At 47.3% G+C, this 20,487-nt stretch overlaps 7 protein-coding genes across 7 annotated transcripts; 4 read left to right on the top strand and 3 right to left on the bottom strand.

The window, feature by feature from the left end:
- Positions 1-1,901: 1,901 nt before the first annotated feature.
- On the top strand, positions 1,902-2,187 carry LY89DRAFT_686580 (uncharacterized protein). The gene has a single exon (XM_018215316.1). The coding sequence runs from the start codon at positions 1,940-1,942 to the stop codon at positions 2,150-2,152; it is 213 nt and encodes a 70-aa protein (XP_018069352.1). The 5' UTR covers positions 1,902-1,939; the 3' UTR covers positions 2,153-2,187.
- Positions 2,188-3,079: 892 nt separating this feature from the next.
- On the bottom strand, positions 3,080-4,442 carry LY89DRAFT_784033 (uncharacterized protein). The gene is made up of 2 exons (XM_018222745.1): positions 3,678-4,442; positions 3,080-3,632 (listed from the first exon to the last, which is right to left on the bottom strand). Exons 1-2 carry the CDS (start codon positions 4,388-4,390, stop codon positions 3,350-3,352), a joined length of 996 nt encoding a protein of 331 aa, XP_018069351.1. The 5' UTR covers positions 4,391-4,442; the 3' UTR covers positions 3,080-3,349.
- A 575-nt stretch (positions 4,443-5,017) lies between these two features.
- LY89DRAFT_127360 (uncharacterized protein) lies at positions 5,018-6,787 on the top strand. The gene is made up of 3 exons (XM_018205207.1): positions 5,018-5,752; positions 5,807-5,909; positions 5,964-6,787. The coding sequence occupies exons 1-3, from the start codon at positions 5,216-5,218 to the stop codon at positions 6,296-6,298; spliced, it is 975 nt and encodes a 324-aa protein (XP_018069350.1). The 5' UTR covers positions 5,018-5,215; the 3' UTR covers positions 6,299-6,787.
- Positions 6,788-7,910: 1,123 nt separating this feature from the next.
- On the top strand, positions 7,911-9,563 carry LY89DRAFT_736055 (uncharacterized protein; the record flags this gene model as incomplete). Its single annotated transcript, XM_018220080.1, has 2 exons — positions 7,911-8,207; positions 9,153-9,563. 2 exons carry the CDS (start codon positions 7,911-7,913, stop codon positions 9,561-9,563), a joined length of 708 nt encoding a protein of 235 aa, XP_018069349.1.
- A 3,027-nt stretch (positions 9,564-12,590) lies between these two features.
- Positions 12,591-13,842, top strand: LY89DRAFT_589139 (Fasciclin-domain-containing protein; the record flags this gene model as incomplete). The annotated part of the gene is made up of 4 exons (XM_018209512.1): positions 12,591-12,932; positions 12,989-13,416; positions 13,490-13,590; positions 13,682-13,842. Coding segments are annotated over 4 exons (1,032 nt in total), but the record flags the coding sequence as incomplete, so codon positions are not given.
- Positions 13,843-13,938: 96 nt separating this feature from the next.
- LY89DRAFT_686578 (FAD-dependent pyridine nucleotide-disulfide oxidoreductase) lies at positions 13,939-15,900 on the bottom strand. Its single transcript, XM_018215315.1, has 2 exons — positions 14,655-15,900; positions 13,939-14,570 (listed from the first exon to the last, which is right to left on the bottom strand). The coding sequence occupies exons 1-2, from the start codon at positions 15,543-15,545 to the stop codon at positions 14,046-14,048; spliced, it is 1,416 nt and encodes a 471-aa protein (XP_018069347.1). The 5' UTR covers positions 15,546-15,900; the 3' UTR covers positions 13,939-14,045.
- A 190-nt stretch (positions 15,901-16,090) lies between these two features.
- LY89DRAFT_649599 (uncharacterized protein) lies at positions 16,091-19,375 on the bottom strand. Its single transcript, XM_018212070.1, has 3 exons — positions 19,113-19,375; positions 17,109-19,065; positions 16,091-17,064 (listed from the first exon to the last, which is right to left on the bottom strand). The coding sequence occupies exons 1-3, from the start codon at positions 19,190-19,192 to the stop codon at positions 16,441-16,443; spliced, it is 2,661 nt and encodes an 886-aa protein (XP_018069346.1). The 5' UTR covers positions 19,193-19,375; the 3' UTR covers positions 16,091-16,440.
- Between the last annotated feature and the right edge of the window lie 1,112 nt (positions 19,376-20,487).

Here is a 20,487-nt window from a genome sequence, read left to right as displayed (position 1 = left end):
GATGCATGAATAAACCTGCTTGTGACAGACATTGTGACAGCTTTGCTGAATGCTCTAAGTTTTACTTTGGTATGAATGACCCCCCAAGTGACGGACATTGTCGTAGCTTCGGTTACTCGTGCTTTCTACCCTCTTCCATGTCGGAGATGTCCCTCACCGCCTTGGCAGTTCCTCTCCATTGTCCGTATGCGATTCTGATATCGTAGACACCGAGTGCCAAGAGAAAACCATCTACAACCCAAACCCAGACATTCTGGGGCTTCCAGGGGCCATTTGTAGCGATACCCCATATATATACGGCCAAAGACCCAAGGAAGGGAAAAAGTTCCAGACTCAATTTCAGAACGCATTGTTCGGGAGTTGGACGGAGACTCGATTCTGGGAGTTTGTCGGGCTGCAGTTGTAGAACAGACATATAGAATGATGTGCCAGCCTTTATTGATATCATTAATTTTGCATGATCAGAAGCTGCTTTAGCCAGACTTACAAGACCCACGCCAACCCAGAGACTCTCCGTATAGCCATTTTCGTAGCCAATCTTACAAGCAAAACTCCCAACAAAAAGGATAGCGCAGATCTTGAGAGCAGCTCATTTATTGAGAGGTGCTTTATCGGGAGGTGCCATTTCAAGAAGATAGCAACCGGGAGGTGCGATGTGCAACAAAAGTTTCGAATGTCTGGCGAAGGCTGAATGATTGATGGTCGGAATTTGTTGAAAGCTCGAAGACGTTGTGAGATTGTGACAATGCGCTGAATGGTAGGCTTGGACATTCAAAGTGCTCTGAAAGTTGGACATGGTATAGATTATGGTGGATTGCACCTTCCTTGTGTAGTTGATAATTAGGAAGCTGCAAGTGTAATACACAAGGAAGTAACGATTACCCCGCAAACAGCATCAATTGTTCAACAGGTCCTAAACTCAGAATATCCGGGTGGATTACAGCGTGCCATCTCAGAGTCCGTCCCCTTTTCGACACAATTTCCCAACATTTGTCGCCACTGCTCCTCTTTGTCCCATCCACTTCTGAGTTCTCTGAGCACCGAATCCCTTCCTAGTTCCCACATCTTCTGCATACCCGCTCTGGTGCGATCTCCATCGCGAGCTCTCAACCCCAGGAATCTGTTCCATTGTATTGTTTGGTCACCGCTCCTAACACCTTCTCTTATGCACAAGATTCTAAGATCGTACCAAAGGGCGTCTGGATTCTTCGATTCAAGAAGCCGCTGTAGCAAGTCATACTGTGCCTTGCGGGTGATGAATTTCGTTCTTCCTTCACAATTCTTGCATTGTCGTGGCGTTTCCTTGTGCTTTTGCACTATAAGAGAAACAGTGAGGAGGAATGATATCGAGAAACACATGCTAGCAAACATGAGCGGACATTCCCAACTGTCGAATGGAGAGTTGAAGGGCGAAAAGAAAAGAGCTAGTGCGCGATATGTGGTGGTAAATATCGACCAGATGAACAATATCAGCTCCAATACGAAGTCTTTAAGAAGTGTAAACATTATTGACGAGTCCTACGCATACATATTAGAGGAGACCATCAAATATAGTGTGTTAATAGATCACTTACAGTGAAGTATACTTGGATTCACATGAAAAATGAGAGTTTGTGAATTAGACAGAGGATGGGAAATGGTATAAATGGAGGAAATGGAAGTGCGATGACACATATACGACCAAGTTAGCTTCCACTCCTGGATGCACTGAACCAAGTGCCACACTATCTGGGGCCCGAAAATTAGTTCCCACAACAGAACAATTTAAACCCCCGTCCAACCTCTAGTTAAATTCTGTTCAATCTTCCCACACCAGCACACACTTTCAAGCTTTCGATCTTCAAACCGACGACGATAAAATGCATTTCGAAACACCCATTCTTGCAAACGTTTCGCAATCATGCGCAACCAATCCAGCAGTACCATACTGCTATCTCGAATGTCTCGACCCAAAGTATGCTCGCCTGGAGCTCTCCCGCCTGTCTGGTCTATTCTTCGGCTTGTTCATATCGCTTTTGGGCCCCGTTGTCTTTCTTCACATATATCGAGAATACCGCGATGGTCCACGCGCTACCGAAACGACGAGATTACTGGGCCTGTTCGCGCGAACGCCAAAGGGGAAGAGGGAGAGGCTTTTACAGAGGCTATGTGAGATAAAGGAGGTCGAGTATCCGGTGTATATCTCGGAAGACGAGGGAGAAGCGACGAAAGTGATGAATTCCCATGAGGTCATATCCGTGTCGAGGAGGGGAAGGGTGTAGGAGCTCGCTTACGGACAAGCGAGCCCCTTTTTTGCAAGGGTGGCAGATTCTCTGTTGTCCTTGGCATTTATCAATGTTCACTTAGACAAGTATTGCTATAGAAGAATGGTTACAAATCTTGCCGAACATGAACGAAGTGACTGGAAAAAGCACACAAATCATTGCATGCCAAGTTGGTATCAATAGTTGCCACCGGCCTAGGATCGAATCACTCGTGCATCGGAAATCCATTCACACTGACGCAGATACTGTGTCTTGAATCACACATTCAGTTCTATTAGTCTCGGTTATTATTATGCGTTAACATGTGAATCACCAAGTCCGAGTTCACACTTACTTGTCTTCGAGGATAAATAATCTCGTGCCCCTGCTGGTTGAACACTTTAAACTTACCTTCAAGGTCTTACAAACTTCGTCTGATCGCCACGATATGTCTACGCATGGGGAGCAAGAAGAAGATCCTGGGTCGGTCGCTGTGCATCTGTACAGGGTCGAAATGAAACTACGAAAAATGGAGGAAGCGAGCGGCGACGTGCCGCCAAGTGTTCGGAAGTGGCTCGCAACATTCATGAGAGCGTGGGTATTTGAAAAGGAAAAATGGCAAGCAGCTCCTCATTGGTTGGATGGAAATATACCTAGGAACCCGGAAGTAGACGAGAAGATCCATGAGGACTTGAGGGAACTGGGAATTCGGATCCACTACAATATTCCCCTTGAGATTAGGTCCCGAGCAGGCGACATAGTGTAGACGAAGTTTAGTGTGTGTAATCTTACGCAGCATCTAGGGTTCTTGGGATTTATGCGATGCAAAGAAAGATGGTTTCAGATATGCGTACGACCTGGTGGTGAAAGCATCCCCGCTCTGAATAAAAACAGCATGGCAAAGACTAAACAGAAATGACCTCAAAGACTAGTGTTAATGCGAAATGATACATAAAGGCCCGCTGCACAGTGATTTGTACCGTCACTTCATACCTCCCATACTCAACGCCGATACGCTCCATAATAGTACAAGTCTAGTGTGTATAAATCCCCTAATCTACCCTCTATTCACCCTGATGCTCTAGATGCTTCTAAGCAAAACAGCGTCAAGACGAAGAAATAGAGATGCAAGTCCCCCCTATGCACGAGAAAGGATCGCAACAACCCGAGGCTGTGTTGCAAGGCGCTCCAGATGTAGCATATGTACAGATGAAGCACGTCGAGGCTGAGTATTCGCACGCTGAAGGACTCGGACAATCGGAGTCTACTGTGCACCTCACTTGTGAGTTCGATGTCTTGGTGGATGTGGTACTCGGAACAAAGGTGATAGGTATGTGGGTTGTGGTAGAGGGTATCGTGGAAGATGTCGTGGAAGGGCTGAGACAATTGCTGAAACACGTTAGCTGAAGTACTGTAGGACAGCGGGCTCCTTACGGTGTGCAAGTACTCGACAAGGCTGCAGACTTGGTAGTTGAAGATCCTTCAGTTGTGATCAGTGAATTCGTCTTTGTAAGGCTCGAGGACAGAGTGGAAGCGGAGTCCGTTGCCGTGTTGTCCAGCTCCTGAAGGGACATCGAAGACTTCGATACAGTGGCAGAGGAGTTCAGAGAAGTATTTGCTTGTGACTTCGGCTGAGTTGAGATAAAGCTGCTAGTGCTTGTAGGTAGAGTATGGCTTGCTGTTTCAGATACTGTAGACAGACTGGAATGCTTGTCCCATACTGTAAAGTGTAAAACAATCAAAACAGCACCGACAATAACGAGAACAAAAAGTCCGGTAGCGATACAAAACTTCGGGTGTCGTCTCCATGACCAAGGTAGATCTCTTACTCTCCATCTATCTTCAAGTGACTTATCCGCAGCGCGGATGGGTGAATGTGAAGTATTGAACTCCTCGAGAGGTATAGCACGCTCATTATTCGATGGTATCGTGCTTCCATTGTCTCGCGATTGTGATCGTTCGCGTGAAGAACTAATAAGTCGAGATGTGCTTGCAGCTGGAGGATTATTTGCGACATAATTCCCATACAAATTGGTGATGTGTGTCAAAGGATGATGATTGAGGACGCCGACATTTTCGCAGTTGGCTTGCGAAGTCGACTCCCCTTCTGCTCTTGCATTTTCGTGTCTAGTTCTGGCATCGGACATTCTCGAACAGCCCAAACTGCCAATGAAGATCCTTGAAAACAGATTGGGTGCATGCATTCATGTGGAAGAAAACGAAAGTCGGTGTGGATGGAGTTTGTGTTGCGATGGAACCCAATCCCATACAAGCTGGGCGTCGCTTGCTGCGGCCACTGCCACATTGCATATGCACGACGATATGCAGGTGACCATTTTCAAAACGCCTGCTCAAACCTTCCCTGATTGTGAGGCCTAAGCCTCACGACATGTGATTCTGAGCCTCATCTTCCCACAATAGTTCACCGGAGAGGCAGTATCCCCATGGTATCTTCAAATAGCCTAATCAGACAAAGCATATTGGCTGGGACGAACGTCACCACGTTGATCTCCCGTTTTGCGAAGCCTCATATCCGGCCGAGCCTGTGGACCTTGGTCTGTGGAATCATCTCTTAAGATGACAATGTACGGCAATCGTGGAACAAGCGACGACGACGGCACTACAGTCCAACTCCTTGATGCCCAACGCGAGGAGTAATGGTGTAGGAAGAAGGCTATCTATACGATATGCGGTGTCAAAGAAATGGGGCGGTCTTCCGAATGGAAAGATGCCGTGTGAGGCGAGATCGGTAACAAATCAATGAGATATGAGGCGGGGCGTTTGACAGCACACAAGGCAAATCGGTATCTTATGCAAGCACCTACACTCTGCTACGCCCGGCTACGGTCTTGGATCATGGCTTTGTTTCAAGGCCAGAATCCCACACTGTCTAGCAATGACCCTTGACCGTCTGCACATTCGAGCATCTCGCTCGGACGCGGTAACGACCCCGCTTCAACAAAAACATAAAGATGTCCGGACTCGAGCTGATAACGGCGTTGGGAGTGGCTGCTAGTGTCGCCCAGCTGATCGAATATAGCCTGAAGGTTATCAAGACAATATCAGAGATAAATAGTCGTGTCAAGAACGCTTCAAGTTGCATTGCTCAATGCAACAAACAAATACGGCAACTCATTCAAGTTGGCCAAGCGATACAAGGGAACGAGAATTTTCACAGCGACCTTATTGCATGTCAACTACAGAACACTTTGGCAGAAGTCAAACATCTTCACGAACTTCTAGGACAAGTTTGGTTAGACTATACGACAGGCTCAAGTGGCAAGAGGATCTGGAAAGCAGTTGTGGGGGATAAGGAAAGGCATATGCTCAAATCTTCTGAGCGGCTGGAAAAAGAAAAGACCTCGCTTATTATTTGTATCGGCGTATTTCAGAGTCAAACTTTGCAAACCATTGAGGCCGGAGTTGAGATTTTGGTTGACAGGGATATGCCAAAAGTGCAAGACGTCCTCGACAAGCTGAAGATGAGCAGTAAAAAGTCCAAAGCAAAGGTGCGTAGAAAAAGTCATGATTTTGTCTTGTACGGCAATCTAATGAGCTCTTAGAAGCACCGTGAAAATGTCTCCGCCATTATGATGCCTCAAAATAATCAGCGAGAACAAGACCAAACATGCAGATCACTGGTAGTCCGAGAATCAGTCAACCCTGGTGCGTTATGATTGAAGTCACTGCTGAGTTCGAAGCTAAAAGTTCCATTTCAAGACCCTGAGACAGGCCCCAATGAACACTCGGGCCTTTACCGACCCCAGCTTTTGCAAGCTGATGGCCACTCCTATTCTGGAGCGAACTCAAACAGAGCCGTTCAGATGAACGGTGAAACAGGAACTGGCTTAGACACAAACAATGCGTACGCCAAGTCGCTTTGTGAAAACAAAGGTTTTCAAGTCAACGGCAATTATGGAAGCTCTGGTTTTCATACACATAAGGATCCACTGGCGGCGAAAGGTGCGTTTCAAATTAACGGCAACCTTGGGCCAGGAGTAACTAGAGAAGAATTGAACAAATGGAATGCAAGTGAAGGTGAAGGTACTCAATAAGACTTGGGGCATAACGCGGCAAAGCGAGCAAATCACATGAAATTTAGGACAACGATAGGGATTCACTTGCTCAAAACTTAGGTGCACCATTTGGTACTAAGCTTTAGCTTATTTGTGGTTTCTTTAGGTCTTGGACTCTGCAAAATAACTAGCTAGCAGTGCGCTTTTTCTTCAAGTAAATGCAGCTTTCTATTTGTGGCATGGAACGTTGTGCCAAACAGCACGGATGGGCAACGCGTGACTCCGCCGAGAGGAATTTTTCGAATATCAATTTGTGAATCAGAACTTGCCCACCTTTTTGTTTCTGTAAGCAAATTGTGTGACTGGTTTTACGACAGTTATGATTCAAGAAAGATAGAGCAGCCAAGCGGCATTTGAGAGATCTCTTGCAGCTTCTTACTCCGCAAATTCAGCTCTCGATCAACCAACAACTCTACCAACGAAATAAGCTTCAATCAAAATTTAAGATCATCTCTTCGTAGGGACTTGGGAGTTTCTGTTGACTGGGAGACGCATTCTGCATACAGATTTTGCTGAGATTCTGGTTTAAGTGCTGCATATTGGTAGTCCTGCTTGGTTTCGCTATCTGCAAGACAATGTACTGTACCCATGGTTTTGGGAATCGAGATTACTGATAATGTATCTTTGCGCTCAGGAGATCCTAGTTTGGAGTGCCATGCAAAGCTCGTACATAGCACCTCACAGCTCAGATGAGTCACATTTCGTCTAGTGGTACTTCCAGAAGCGTAAATAAAGCTAGTGTATCTTTCTACGAATCGCAAAGCTTTGCTTTACATCAAAACACCAGCTTCACAGCCTCTGATTCTATCTACGAACAGTATACCAATCTCCAGATCCACAACACCATTCCATTATCATGTCAAAAACAGTCCTCAAAACGACATCCTCGTCCGCATCGAAGATAAAATCGCAACCTTGCGCAGAAACCAAAACAACCAGTCCGCCGCTCACATCCGGCCAGGGAAGCAAGCCAAAGACTTCGACAAGACGCTTCAAGATATCAAAGGCTCTATGGACTATACTGTTCGACTCTGCGGCCACACGCCTGCTACGCACGAAATCGATAGGCAATTGAAGGAGTTGGAGAGGGCGCTTAGTGATGAGTTGTGGTTCTCATTCTATGTACCTGCTCCGAGAGCAAATGTTGCGCCGCCTCCGTATGACGATCCGCCGCCGCCATATAAAAAGCAAGCCTGATTGATATTAGTCAATGGGAATTCAGGATTTGGCTAGGCGGTAAAGATGGTTCTCACGGTTGGGTGATCAGTGACACGGGGGAAACTGGATAAGTGGACTTTGTTGATGGATGTCCTCGTCAAGACTGGATTTTGGGCATAGATTGGCGATAGAGCAGTAATGAATATCACATCAAGCACATTCACGATCCAAATTATTCAGTGGCTCCGTAGCTTACACAGTGTGAGTGGTTCAGTCTTAATCCAAAACTTGATTCACAGATTCGAGATCATGGAGTTCTACTATAAAGTCTCCACTACTACTGTGATCAAGACCCCAACACTCCCGAAAGACTTTGCCAAGTACTTTAAGGCTAATCAAAAAAACTCATTCATATCATTACCCAACATTGAACATGCCTGAAGCGGAGTATGATGAAGAGATCGAGAAGAGGTTCGCCGAGGCGGAGAGCAGACTCAGCGCGCATGACGAATTCTACCAGCATGAGGCATTTAAACGTAGACAACCCTCCCAATTGGATCTTGGTCCCGCCCCCAGACCCCTCCCGCTGGCAGCCACTACTTCCGAGGACATTCGCTACGTAAGGGAGAAATGGGACGAACGACATAAATATTTGCCCCGATACAAGAAAAAGGACGTTATGGAAGACTTCAAGGAAATTGAACGGCAGATTGATAGATTGGAAGAAGAGGTATCCATGGCATCACACATAAAGGATTATAGGCGAGTAATAGAGGGGAGGAACCGAAATAAAAGAGATGAAACCGACGACAGGCCACCACCGTACAGGGAGAGATGGCATCTCCGACTAATTCCATCAAAAGCGGTATGCAGATTAGGGAAACTTCGATTTGGTGGGAGCCAACAGTATTGAATCATACTTGAACATAGTCTTAATGCAAAACTTCTCATCAAATAATCTAAAGCTCTAAAGAATTTCTGGTGATATCTCAAGGTGGGAGAAATTAGGCTGCTGTAATGTCACACCCACGGCTCGCCAGAACCAGACATGGCTTAAGTAACCATTTTCTAGTCTAATACTGCGAAATTTTAGTAGTATTTGTTAATAAAAGCTTAGCTTGTACATGAATTCTATCTATGATCTATTTGGGTACGATTTTCTTGAATCAGGCAGAATGTCTTGGTAGTGGTAAATAGCAAATGAGAGCGAGTTCGCATTAACGCACCAGCATAATCACAAGCATAGGGAAAACGTTAGTAAACTTGAGGTGTATGTACTCAATGGTGCATGAATCTAATAATTAAATTGAGCATTCCCAAAACATGTAGAAATGCTATATTCTGGAGAGGCTGAAATGCACCTGATATTGACTATTGTGAATAAAAAACTTGCGAATTATGCTGCATTACTTGGGCATGCGAATCACGGTCCTCTGACATTTCGAGTCATGGAATCTTGAAAGCAATTTCTGTGAGCGGCTATATAAGGTTCCAGAGTTCCGCCAGTGGGCCCTCAATTACTTCGTCTCCGCTACAACCCCGTTATCTCCTAGCAAAACATATCCAAGTGGACCGCATCTTCCTTTCCTGTATGAAAATTATTCTCATTAAGAGCGCAAAAACCTCCGAAGAATTTTTCTCTGCACTACACGAAGTCTAACAACAAAGCTTGCAGCACGATATTTCAGCATTGAAGATGTCTCAAATTGCATATGATGAAGAGATCGAGCACAAGTTTACCAACGCGAAGCGCAGACTTCAAGTGATCAACAAGTTCTTCCCACTATCCAGGGAGGAGAACCTGCGAGGGGTACCCGAATTGTCATCTTTTTGGAGGGATCCATATTCGGCTTCAGAATACTTCCATTGCTTAAGAGAGGAGTGGGACGAACGACATAGGTTCTTCAGCCGGTTGAGGAGAAATGCTATGATGGAGAAACTCAAGGACCTTGAAGATATGATCCTCGTGCTAGAACGAGCTGCCTCGAGGGAGACAGAAAGAGAATGGAATAGGGCAATGGAAAGAAACCGAAGAAGAGAAGAGAGAGCAGGCTATCGATCTCCGCCACCGTACAGTGAGAGGTGAGGTTTCAAAGTAAGCGAATATAGAAGAGTGATGTGAGACTGTGGGAACTTGGATTTGGTGGAGCAAAATGTATTGAATCATGCTTAGACATGGTATGCGCATGCATGGCTTTTTGAATCATTCAGATGAAAACACATTTTACAATAACGATATTAAGAATTATTACTAACGTCATGCCCGCAACGTCAGTCGTAAAAGAACTTTGAAGATGACAACGATAGACTAGAGTGTCTAAGTGTGAATATGATCTCAGGGTTTATTGAACGAATTTCATATCCATTTCAAAAACCTAATTGCTACGTCTTTCCAAAACAAGGGTCAGAAAAACGAAGATCTCCAGCGTCTCGCCAAACATCAACAAAATCCAACAAAAAGCCACCATGGACTCGGATAACATCTCTCGCCAAATTAACCACCTCAAAAATGAACTCGTGAACGCACCGAAGGACGAGCTCAACGAAAGTTATGACGTAAGCCAGCTCCGCCTAAGGTGCTACAACGAGCTTCAAGGACTAAAGAAAGATTGGATCCGCCAGAGACACTGGACAAGCTGGGGTGACAATGAGCCAACAGTTCAGAGATTCGTCGGAAGGTTGGAAGACGTAAAACCGTTGGTTGAGCAATATCTAAAGGCGGTAAGAGATGCTCAGCCGCCGGCATACCCTTTGGAGCCTCCCAGTTACGATGAAGAGGCTCTACCACCGTATGCAGATCTCAGATCAAATTGAGTAACGGAGCTAGGAAGAAACGAAAACATATGGTAGAGGGTTGATACCGAGAAAAGCTTTTTGTATGAGACTCTAAATGTGATTTGCTGTGTGCTGATTCATAGACAAAAGGAAAATGACTCGAGTACACGGTATCTCTGAGAATATTCCCCAACAGTGCAGGCAATGACTCCTAAAGGCATTATGGTGTTGGCAGTGATTCACGATGTTCATAAGCACACAAGAAACTTCGCTGCCAGTCTGAGCATACTCCTCCCGAATTCAATAAAAATCATTATCAAAACTATGCCGATAGAACAAGTCATTCACAATGCAAAGCATCACCTTTACCACAAGCCCTCCTCTTACCATCGAACAAATGCTAGAAAATACGATGATGATGCTGGCCAAGGTTAGCAGCAAAGACTTAATCATCAAGCAACGCATGCAGCATGAACTTTGGAGAGGGCGAGTCAAGCGTTGCAAAATCGCACTCGAGGAGTTGACCAAAGAATGGAATAATCAAAGCACTTTTCCTCACGAGTGGGTGGACATCTTGGGGGACAACTTGCAGCAAAGAGTGCAATTTCTACATGAGAGCACGAAAGAGTTCTATGACCACTTGGACTTTTACGGAACGTGAGTAGTGCCATGTCATGAAGCTTCTTTATTCACTACTGGGGACTTGCTGATATTGATAGATACTACGCGGGAGACTGGCCACCGAAGCAGAAGTCGGGGGAAGTAGAGGTACAATTAGGATCAAATACTGTGCAATACTATTTGTACTGATTGGAAAAATGGAAGGGAACTATTGAATTTTGCTAGGGCGTTGACTACATTGTGATTAATAACATGAAAAGATAGTCAAATCAACGAGATCCTAGACATGCACACGGGACTCGGTTTCTGTTTAATAGCCCAATCAAGAAAAAGCCCGCAACGAACAAATTAAGGAATGTAGCACAGGGGTGTGTTTCCCATAGACGCATGTTGAGAATCGTAAGGCTGCAGAGGTCTGTTGTCCAAAGACTACCAGGTGACCAGCTGCCAAGCCCTGGGCCGCGTACACTTAGAGATCTACTGCACACTACTGCCCGCTAGGAGACATGTTCGGGAACACAGGAACGATTTTTGATCTCTGAAATAAATGTTGCATGTTAGGTAGCAGCAACTTTGCAGTGTTCAATCACACGAGGATGACATAAAAACTACACACAGAGCATATCTCGAGAAGAGACAACGACCGTAAAGAAGTTAAACAGCAGTATATACCATCGACAAGCAGAAACACATTTCGATGAGCCAGGAGAAAAGAAGTCCCAAATCCCAACGTCAGCCCAGCCATGCCGCCACAAAAGTGCGGGGTCTAGCGTCAAACATAGCACCAGTCCCAGCTGAGCCAAGCTTCCTCGCCAACGAAATGTACAAGGATGTCTCCCCTATTTATCCGCTACCAGATGTTCAAAATCAACGACTCTTCATGACCATCATCCAATGGTATATCTTCGCCGCAGCGAATAAGCTCCCAGTTTGCTGTTCGACCCTGCTTTGCTTTCGTATTCATACGGGGCTGAGCAAGGCTGTGACGAGATTGTGCATATTGTCCTGTTCCTGTTTGGGGAGTTCGTGAGGATCGTTTCGAGCTTCTCTTTTGAATTCTATGGATGCTTCACGTATATCGTTGTTTGGGCGGCGAATGATGTTTGCTTCTGGTGAATTCTTTGTCAGCTTGCTCTCGATATGCCAAGTATAAGCGGCTCGGAAAGCGGAAAGGTTGCTCCACACCCAAGCTACTCCAAGGGGAGAAAGATGAAGCTTTCAAGATCCAAGAAAAGGAAAGTTCTCTTTCACGGAAAAATATGCCGTCTGAACCACTCATGATCCTGCCATGTCGGGATTCTCATGCGAAATTGGTGGACAGGGGACGCGCCCAGATGCTTGTAAGATTACATTCAAGCCAAGAAGATCTAGAAATCCATCAGGACTTGGAATCTAGGCACGACTTGAGATCGACTCTGCTGTTGTCGATGCTAGGGATCATAAGGTATTTAGGAGACCGCCTCCCGTGTTATTCTCTCGTTCCTGAAATCTTCCTGAGATACCCATTTCTTTCGTTGACCTTTGACCATCACACCCCCTCGTGCTTCACCATGCAACTCAAATACTTACTCCCCTTAGCTCTTGGAGCTGGAGCTTCAGCACAGAGTCTGGCTGAAGCACTTGCTTCCCAGAACGCTTCACTTAGCAGCTTAAACAGTATGCCACTCTTGCCCCTTCCACTTCCCCCTTCAAATGATTCCACTCACACATCCCAGGCCTCCTCGCAACCCAACCAGCAATAGTCTCCACTCTCAGCAACGCAACGAATATCACGATCCTTGCACCAAACAACGATGCCCTCTCCGCCTTCCTAAACTCCACTGCCGGCATGGTAGCAGCAAGCGATCCCGGCGCCGTCGCAGCTCTACTCACTTACCACGTTCTGCAAGGAAACTACGCTTCCTCCGCCTTCATGAACACATCAATGTTCATCCCCACCGCGTTGAGCAACACCACCTACGCCAACGTCACCGGTGGCCAACGAATCGAGGCCCGACTTAACGGATCGAGCGTCGATATCTTCTCTGGATTATTGCAAGAGAGTATGGTTGTCACGCCAGTACGTGCTCCTTCCCTCACACATCAGTGTTCACCCTACTTACTTATGCTTACTAGAATATATCCTTCACCGGCGGCACCATCCACATAATCTCCAGCGTCCTCGCGCTCCCCACATCCCCGTCCAACACAGCTACATCCCTCAACCTAACCTCCCTCGCCGGCGCCCTCACACAAGCGGACCTTGTCAGCACCGTTGACTCCCTAACCGACGTAACGATCTTCGCGCCCTCGAACGAGGCATTCTCATCTATCGGCTCTCTGCTCGGGAACCTCACCACGGAGGAATTAACTGGTATCCTAACTTACCATGTGGTGAACGGGACAGTGGGGTATAGCACCATGCTCACCAACACGACGTTGAAGACGGTCGGCGGCGGGAACGTGACGATTAGGGTGCAGGATGACGGTGTGTTTGTGAATGAGGCGAAGGTCACGGTGCCGGATGTTTTGGTTGCGAATGGAGTTGTGCATGTTATTGATGGGTATGTTCTATTCCTCCTTTCTTCCAGCCCGTTTGTTATCTGGCCTGTGTACTGACTTATTTCTTCCGCCCAGAGTCCTGAACCCAAATAATACTTCGATTGCGCCTCCAACCTCGGGAGCTAGTACCACGTCCGCGGCGTTCACTGGCGCTTCGTCTGTTTCGTCTGTTCCTTGTAAGTCTCACTCGCGCTATACTTTCTCAATCCTTGTTTTTGGCTCTGTCCCGAAGTCTATCCAGCTACTGAGAGCTAACAACATCTGAAGTCACGTCACTGGTCACTCCTTCGACAACAGTAACTTCAATCCCGACGCGCGCACCAACGAGCTCTAGTTCTTCTGCAGGAGCAGCAATGATGACTGGTGCTGTGGGGATGGGTGCTCTATTTGGTGCTGCTGTGGGCGTAATGGGAGTCGGGGGATTGTAATGAAGATGAAAATAATACACCAAAATGTAAGACGGCTCATGGAAATGAGGAAAGGAGGAAAGGAGGAAAGGAAGAAGTAATGTAGTTTGAATATTACCACGTGCTGCAAACTAACCTCTTCCATTTTATTGCTCCTTGACCAGAAATCCACTCTTATACCTCATTATGTAAACAATAAAAACTTCTCCCTTACCAAACCACACTCATTCCAGAAACCCCCAAAGATTATTCAAACTCTCCGCCAAACTAGGATGCGCCCAAACCGCCCTCTGCAACACCTCCCACCTTACCCCTCCCATCATTGCCATCTGCACCACAGCCATAAGCTCCCCGCCCTCCATCCCTAGACACGTAAAGCCCAAAATCAACCCCGTCTCCCGATTCACCACCGCCTTCATCATGCCCCTGCTCTCGTCCGTCTCCAGGGCCCTCGCGACGTAGGACATTGGCATCTTTGCTACTTGGATGGTTTTGCGATCGGGGATTTCGTGTTCGTGGAGGCCGATGTGGGCGAGTTGAGGGTCGGTGTAGACGACGTAGGGGACGAGGCGGTTGGTTGTGCTGGATTTGGGGGTGGGGGAAGAGGAGGAGGAGGGGAGGAGGTTGTGGGAGAGGATGCGGAAATCGTCGTAGGAGATGTGGGTGAAGGCTGGTGGGCCTTTGACGTCTCCTAGGGCGTAGATGTTTGGGGTTGAGGTTTCGAGGAAGGGGTTTGTGGCTATGTAACCCTGGTTGATGTTATTTGGGGAGTTGAGGGATGAAGAAATATCTTAGGGTAGGTATTAAGAGATTTGAGGTTGGCTTGGACGTACCTTGGAGTTTGTTTTAATCCCCGCAGCCGAAAGATCAAGAGCTTCAGTGTTTGGGATACGTCCAGCAGCGAATAAGATATGAGACCCAATCAATTCCTTTTCTGGCCCACCTTTCCCTTCTTGATACTTCAACTTGAACCCCTTACCATGAGGCTCAATCCCCACCGCTTGACTCTCCAACAAAATATCCAACCCATCTTCCTTCAGTATATCAAACAAACACTTCGCAATCTCCGGATCCTCTCTCGGCAGTAACTGCTTCCCCCTCTGCAACACCGAAACCCTCGCCCCCAACCTCCTCATCAACTGCGCAAACTCCACACCCACATACCCGCCCCCAATCACAACCAAATGCTCCGGCACCTCATCCAATTCCTGGATACTCGTTGAATCGAGCACAATCTTCGGATCCAGCTTCTCTACTCCCTCAAGCTTAGCAGGAGCAGGTCTCTCTCCCGTATTAACGAATATCCTATCCGCAGTAACAACTTTCTCCTCCCCGCCCTCAAACCTAACCTTCACCGTCCTCTCATCAACAAAAGCACCCTCCCCCATCAAAACATCCACCCCCGCCTCTTTCAACCTCCTCTCACTCCCTCCCCGAAAACTATCCACAATATCCCTCTTCCTCTGTCTAATCTTCTTCATATCAACCTTAACCTCATCTCTATTTACCAGAACGCCATAATCAGGTCCCCGCTTAGCGAGGTAAGCGACGTGTCCTGATGCGATTAAGGTTTTGGTTGGGGTGCAGCCTTCGTTCACGCAGCAGCCGGCGATGTGGGCACGTTCTATTAGGGCGGTTTTGTGGCCTGCTTTTGCGAAAGCGGAGGCGAGGGGGGTGCCTGCTTGGCCGGAGCCGAGGATTAGGGCTTGGTAGTGGGTTGACATTTGAGATGTGGTGTATCTGGAGATGCTGTTGATGTTGGAGACTCTGGTTCTGCGTATGAGTTCGAGGGTGGGACGAAAGACCATGGATATAGAATGAGGGAACAACCGGAGTGTCTTATCCAAGCAGGTGCTTAGGATTGTTGGTTGAAATGATTTGAGTTGAGAAGTTCAGGGGGCTGCTAAGTGAGAATGAAGACCATCGAAGGCGGGTGAGGCAGACGTAAATTTGATAAGAGTTAGGCGACGAGATTGTCTTTCCCAGAAAGTGAAATTGGAGTATTTTTGCAAACTTTACTCATTTGAAGAGACGTTGAAAACTTGAGAAGAAATTCGAGATAGATATCAATGACTTTTGACATTAGTTAGCTGCCGCTTGAATAAGCACCCAGCATCTGCACTTTACCCCGCATTAAGCGGTGAGAGGCGGCAATTTCCCCGTACTTAGTGATTGCTCAACCGCATGCATATTAAAGACTCGTGTAGCCACTTGGCTCTGAATACTGTGCAAACTTCGTCAAAATGTTATTCCCGTAATTTTGCATTTTGAGTTTCTACGAAAGGTTCTTCTTTTTGATTGGAATTCTACTTCTACATCATACATACGCATTGTATGGATCCATGTACCATGAGCAACTATGAGCTACTGTATTCGGCAATAAGCCAATCCAAATGAACTCGCAGTCGACATGAACAGGCCAGCCTGCATATTACCGCAATATGCAACGATCATTCGAAAGAAACTGAAATCAACGTCCAACAAACATGCTGGTTCATATTGCCAGTGCGACATTCCGTCGATGATTTTGAGTAACGAAAAAAAGGTACATCAGACATTAAAGAGCAGATCCATGTTGTGCTGACAGCTTCATGATCCGATATTGCGCCAGATATTCATTCAAAGATGCTTGACAGCACGAATGTGAGAATTTTGGCGACAGAGACCTTGTGAGCAGGAGTTGTCAGCCCAACCCATGCGGAGATCGTCCATCCACCAGATCTTGGGTTGACCGGCAACAGTAACATTGATGCGAAGCACATCAAGGTTTTGGAAGCCAGATTCAAGTGTGATAGGAACGAGGTCGCAATTAGCCAGAGCAGGGCAAGCAGGGATTGCGCAAGTCGTGGAGATGACCGTGTCCGGAAGACCTGTTTGGTTGTCATACTTGAAACCAGTGAAGGCGAAGACACAATCAGGGCCAGTAGAGTCGCAACCAAATGAGGCACCATAAACATTGAAGCTGAAGCATCCAAGAGCGCCATGATCAGCATTGCCAATATCGCCAGACCAGCCATACTCAGCCGAATTCGGTCCCGATTGTGTAGTGCTTGTAGTCAGGTTGAAATTGGGGATGAATTCGGTCATAAGTGGTGGTGATGAAGGCTTGTATGGATCAGTGGGTGGTGGGACAACGACGAAGCCATCTGAGAAGTCGAATTGGTGGTATGGACTGAAGACAGGTTCCGGGTCGACGCTGTTTGCACTCTGGTTGCTAACAGCCAAGGGTGGAATGTCATCAAACTGTTGCGGGTTAGCTCAGTCTCTCAAATATTCGGAACACTTACATTCAAAGTGAAGTCACCTTGCTCTCCGCAGAGGCTTGGAACAGCGGAGCTATATACGGTAGCTGTCTGGCTTACGCTCGTGGACGGAGTGTATGCCGGGCTGGTGATCGAGAAACTAGGAACACTAGAAGAGCTACTCAGAGGAGACGATACCACGACAGTCGAGAAGCTTAACAAGGTCGATTGGAGGGTAGTGATAACAGAGCTGGAGCTAGTCGGCGTGTAAGATGTGGGCAGGGTTGCGATAGGCTGAATGCTCGGAGAAGTGGTAATGTTACCAACGTCAGTCGAGGTCGATGCCTGCGAAGCACTAGCAGGGATGCTTGAGGATAGAACGGGGCTGGACGAGGTTACGGCGCCGAGAGCTGAGCCACTAGAGCTGGCAGGGCTTGAGAGAGAACTCTCAGAGGCCGACGAAGTTCTTTGAGGCTCGTCCGTGCAGGTGGTATCAACACTTGAGACTGAACTCGTGGAAGTGAGGAGACTTGAACTAGTTGTGTCGGTACCAATGGCTGATTCGGTGGAGACAGCAAAACTAGAAGTCGAATTGCTCACGATTGGTGATCCAGTTTGAGTTGGCTTGTAACTGAACGTGGTATCAAGACCAAGTGTCGAGCTAGTGGAAGAGAGAAGACTTGAAGTAGCATTTCCCACGGATGGCGACGGAGTCTGGCTGGGTTGCTGGGACGACGTCTGAATTGCAAGGGCAGAACTGGTTTGGGATGCAGTGAGGAAAAGTGTAACACTTGAAGTGACATTACTAGCAGATGGTGACAGGGTCTTGCTCTGCTCCTCAGTGCAAGTCGTATCGATGCCAAGAATGGAGCTGATCGCAGATCCTAACATAGTGTATGCGGTAGAGTTAGCATAAGGAAGGACGATCGAAGAGCTGCTTGAAGGATAAGCAGAAGTAGCAGCGTTTGCGGGACCTCCCCACGAGACGGTCTGGCCATTGATGACAGCTGTAGTCCACTGTCCGATGGCACTAGAAGTGGAGGAGATCTCAGAAGTCACTGTCGAAGATCCGGAAGAAACGGATGCCAAGCCATAGGAAGATGTCTCAGTGTCAGATGTTGATGCTGGTTGAGAGCTTGAATCTAATGGCCCAGAGGTCAAGGCGTTGAATCCGCTCTTTGCAGCGTATGTGGGCAGAGTGTAGATGGTCGAAGTTGCATGATAGATATCGTACGTCGACTCCTCGGTGATGAACGAGACAGAGCTGTAAGGATTGAATTTGGCACCAGAAATGCTTGTCAATTGATCGTAGGCCCCAGTAGAAGCAACGCCGGCCGCAGAAGAGGTTGCGTTCCAGCCGGCCCAGCTAGAAGCAGTACCGAACGAAGAAGCACTGAGTGTATTTGTCATATTAGACGTGGCGTTCGATGCTGAAAGCGTCTCGGTGATCGTGAATGGGACGGTGTAGATCACAGTGCTGTGTACTGTGACGGTGCTGGACTCAGTATCTGGCAGCTTTGCAGGTGTATTGACGGGCATGACGATAACAACGCTGGTCTCAACAACATAGGACTGAGTTGGAGGCGGAGTCTGACCGTTGAGCCAATATGTAGTGCCATTCTCCACGATGAAGCTGAGCAGGCCGTTGGAAGTAGAGGTATCGCTGGATGTGACGCTACCGCCAGACGAAGTTGCAGCCTTTTGAGTCTCCGTAAGGGTGACGTCCGTAACAGTGACCAAAGTGGTCTCGAAGACGGTAGACTCGGAGGGGAGAGGCGTAGACGAGCTAGCAAGAGAGAGGTAAACAGTCTCAGTTTGGGGGGTGAGGTAGGTCGTGGTGCTCGAATACAGAGTTTCAAGACGCGTGGAGGTGATTGTAGGAATCTCACTCAGGCCGACAGTGATGTAGCTCGTCGGAGAGTCATGGACAGTGACAGTGGTGGCTTCGGAGACGGTCACGAAGACAGTAGACGCGCTCAAATCACAGGAATCAGGTCCACCGCTTTTGAAAAGTCAGCGAGAGGCCGCAGATCGAATGGAATAACCTACTAGGATGCGGCTGGAGCTGCGACTGCCAGAGCTGCAAGTCCCAACGCGCCAGAGATGGCGGCGAAGACCATGGAACGCATTTTGAAGGTTCTGCGCGGCTTCGAGCTGAATCAACAAGAAGGCTACAGGAGGAAGTACGTATGGCGTACGAGAAGAATCAGAGTTCAAAAAGAACAACAAACAAGGTCAAATGAGTGTGGGGGAGAAAGGTGGAAGATCGAAGTGAGGAACGTTGTTCAAAGAAAGATGTTGTTGACAGTTTGAAGAGGGGACGAGGTTGTGGGAGATGGAAAATCCCGACAAGGCTGCAAGCGAGTAAACAAAAATCTGAAAATTGCAGTCACCCACGTCATTCACCCATTGCATTTCATTACACCCAGAACTTGCACTCCAACATTACCAAATTCACCCTTCAATGCCATCAACAGCCATCAAATTTCGTTCAACAGCTAGTGCGCTGTGTTGGCACAAGGGCAGTCCACTCTATGCCCCCTTTCTTACTACAACTTGGAACGAAGTCGTTCAGCTAGTCCTTTTTACATGCAAAATGTTTCTGATGCAAACAGAATGAGCGCTCAGGGGCAGGTACCACGAGTTGAAACGGCACGTTGCATGTAACACGACGCGGCTACCAGCTCCCAGCCTTCCATCTACGTAACAAGGAATAAGATTGCGTGCGGCGTTGAAGAGCAAACAGAAGAGATTTCAGATGAATGCCAGCTCAAATGGTAGACTTACAACTCTGTATATCATCACAGACATCCTAAATGTCAGGGCCCAGCAAACCGGATCAAGTACATGCAGTATTCCAACCCGTGGCTATTATTGATGATGCCAGTCTTCCCCCTTTTCATATGGACTTTCGATATTTCTCTTGGGTTCAGCCTTCGTATGATACATCGCTATTTTGGTCAAGACCTTCAGCAGCTTGCTGTTATTCCCAAATTCCTGAAGCCCCTTAACATACTCATGCATTGGGAGCAGCTTGATTATGCCAGATCGCAATTCTTATGTAACTTGCAACCTTTGCAGGACTTCCAACATGCACGCCATAGTCATATCAGACGTTTTCCTGAGACTGAGATTCGAGTTTTGACCGGACCGACCCTGTTTGCCCAGCTTCTTTGACTCAGCAGCCTTATGCATTTTCGAGTAGGTGAACAATTCAAGCAAGTCGATCAGCAGCTGTTAATGCATCAAGTCGCATTTCTTATGGGTGTTGAAGGTTCATTGTCCTCTTCCTGAAGCTGCAAAGTAGAAGTGAGGTCTGATTTTCCAGGGGAAGCCGCACCCTGGTTCGTCACCTGCCTGCATAGCTGCGTCATTGGCAGCGATCCACAAAGTTTCACCCGCAAAACAACTTCTGCCTACAACA

This window comes from Mollisia scopiformis (genome assembly GCF_001500285.1).
Source record: "Mollisia scopiformis unplaced genomic scaffold LY89scaffold_16, whole genome shotgun sequence".
NCBI classification, from domain to species: domain Eukaryota; kingdom Fungi; phylum Ascomycota; class Leotiomycetes; order Helotiales; family Mollisiaceae; genus Mollisia; species Mollisia scopiformis.
This window is presented reverse-complemented; position numbering and strand designations above follow the sequence as displayed.

Excerpts from the sequence above, each read along its gene's own strand:
- LY89DRAFT_784033 (XM_018222745.1), bottom strand. The coding sequence starts at position 4,390 with ATGTCCGATGCCAGAACTAGACACGAAAATGCAAGAGCAGAAGGGGAG. Across the intron at positions 3,633-3,677 it reads TTGTCGAGTACTTGCACACC|CAATTGTCTCAGCCCTTCCA; the intron begins GTAAGGAGCCCG and ends AACGTGTTTCAG.
- LY89DRAFT_686578 (XM_018215315.1), bottom strand. The coding sequence starts at position 15,545 with ATGTCAACCCACTACCAAGCCCTAATCCTCGGCTCCGGCCAAGCAGGC. Across the intron at positions 14,571-14,654 it reads GGATTAAAACAAACTCCAAG|GGTTACATAGCCACAAACCC; the intron begins GTACGTCCAAGC and ends AACATCAACCAG.
- LY89DRAFT_649599 (XM_018212070.1), bottom strand. The coding sequence starts at position 19,192 with ATGCGTTCCATGGTCTTCGCCGCCATCTCTGGCGCGTTGGGACTTGCA. Across the intron at positions 19,066-19,112 it reads GCAGCTCCAGCCGCATCCTA|CGGTGGACCTGATTCCTGTG; the intron begins GTAGGTTATTCC and ends ACTTTTCAAAAG. Across the intron at positions 17,065-17,108 it reads AAGGTGACTTCACTTTGAAT|TTTGATGACATTCCACCCTT; the intron begins GTAAGTGTTCCG and ends AACCCGCAACAG.
- LY89DRAFT_686580 (XM_018215316.1), top strand. The coding sequence starts at position 1,940 with ATGTCTCGACCCAAAGTATGCTCGCCTGGAGCTCTCCCGCCTGTCTGG.
- LY89DRAFT_127360 (XM_018205207.1), top strand. The coding sequence starts at position 5,216 with ATGTCCGGACTCGAGCTGATAACGGCGTTGGGAGTGGCTGCTAGTGTC. Across the intron at positions 5,753-5,806 it reads GTAAAAAGTCCAAAGCAAAG|AAGCACCGTGAAAATGTCTC; the intron begins GTGCGTAGAAAA and ends ATGAGCTCTTAG. Across the intron at positions 5,910-5,963 it reads CCGAGAATCAGTCAACCCTG|ACCCTGAGACAGGCCCCAAT; the intron begins GTGCGTTATGAT and ends TTCCATTTCAAG.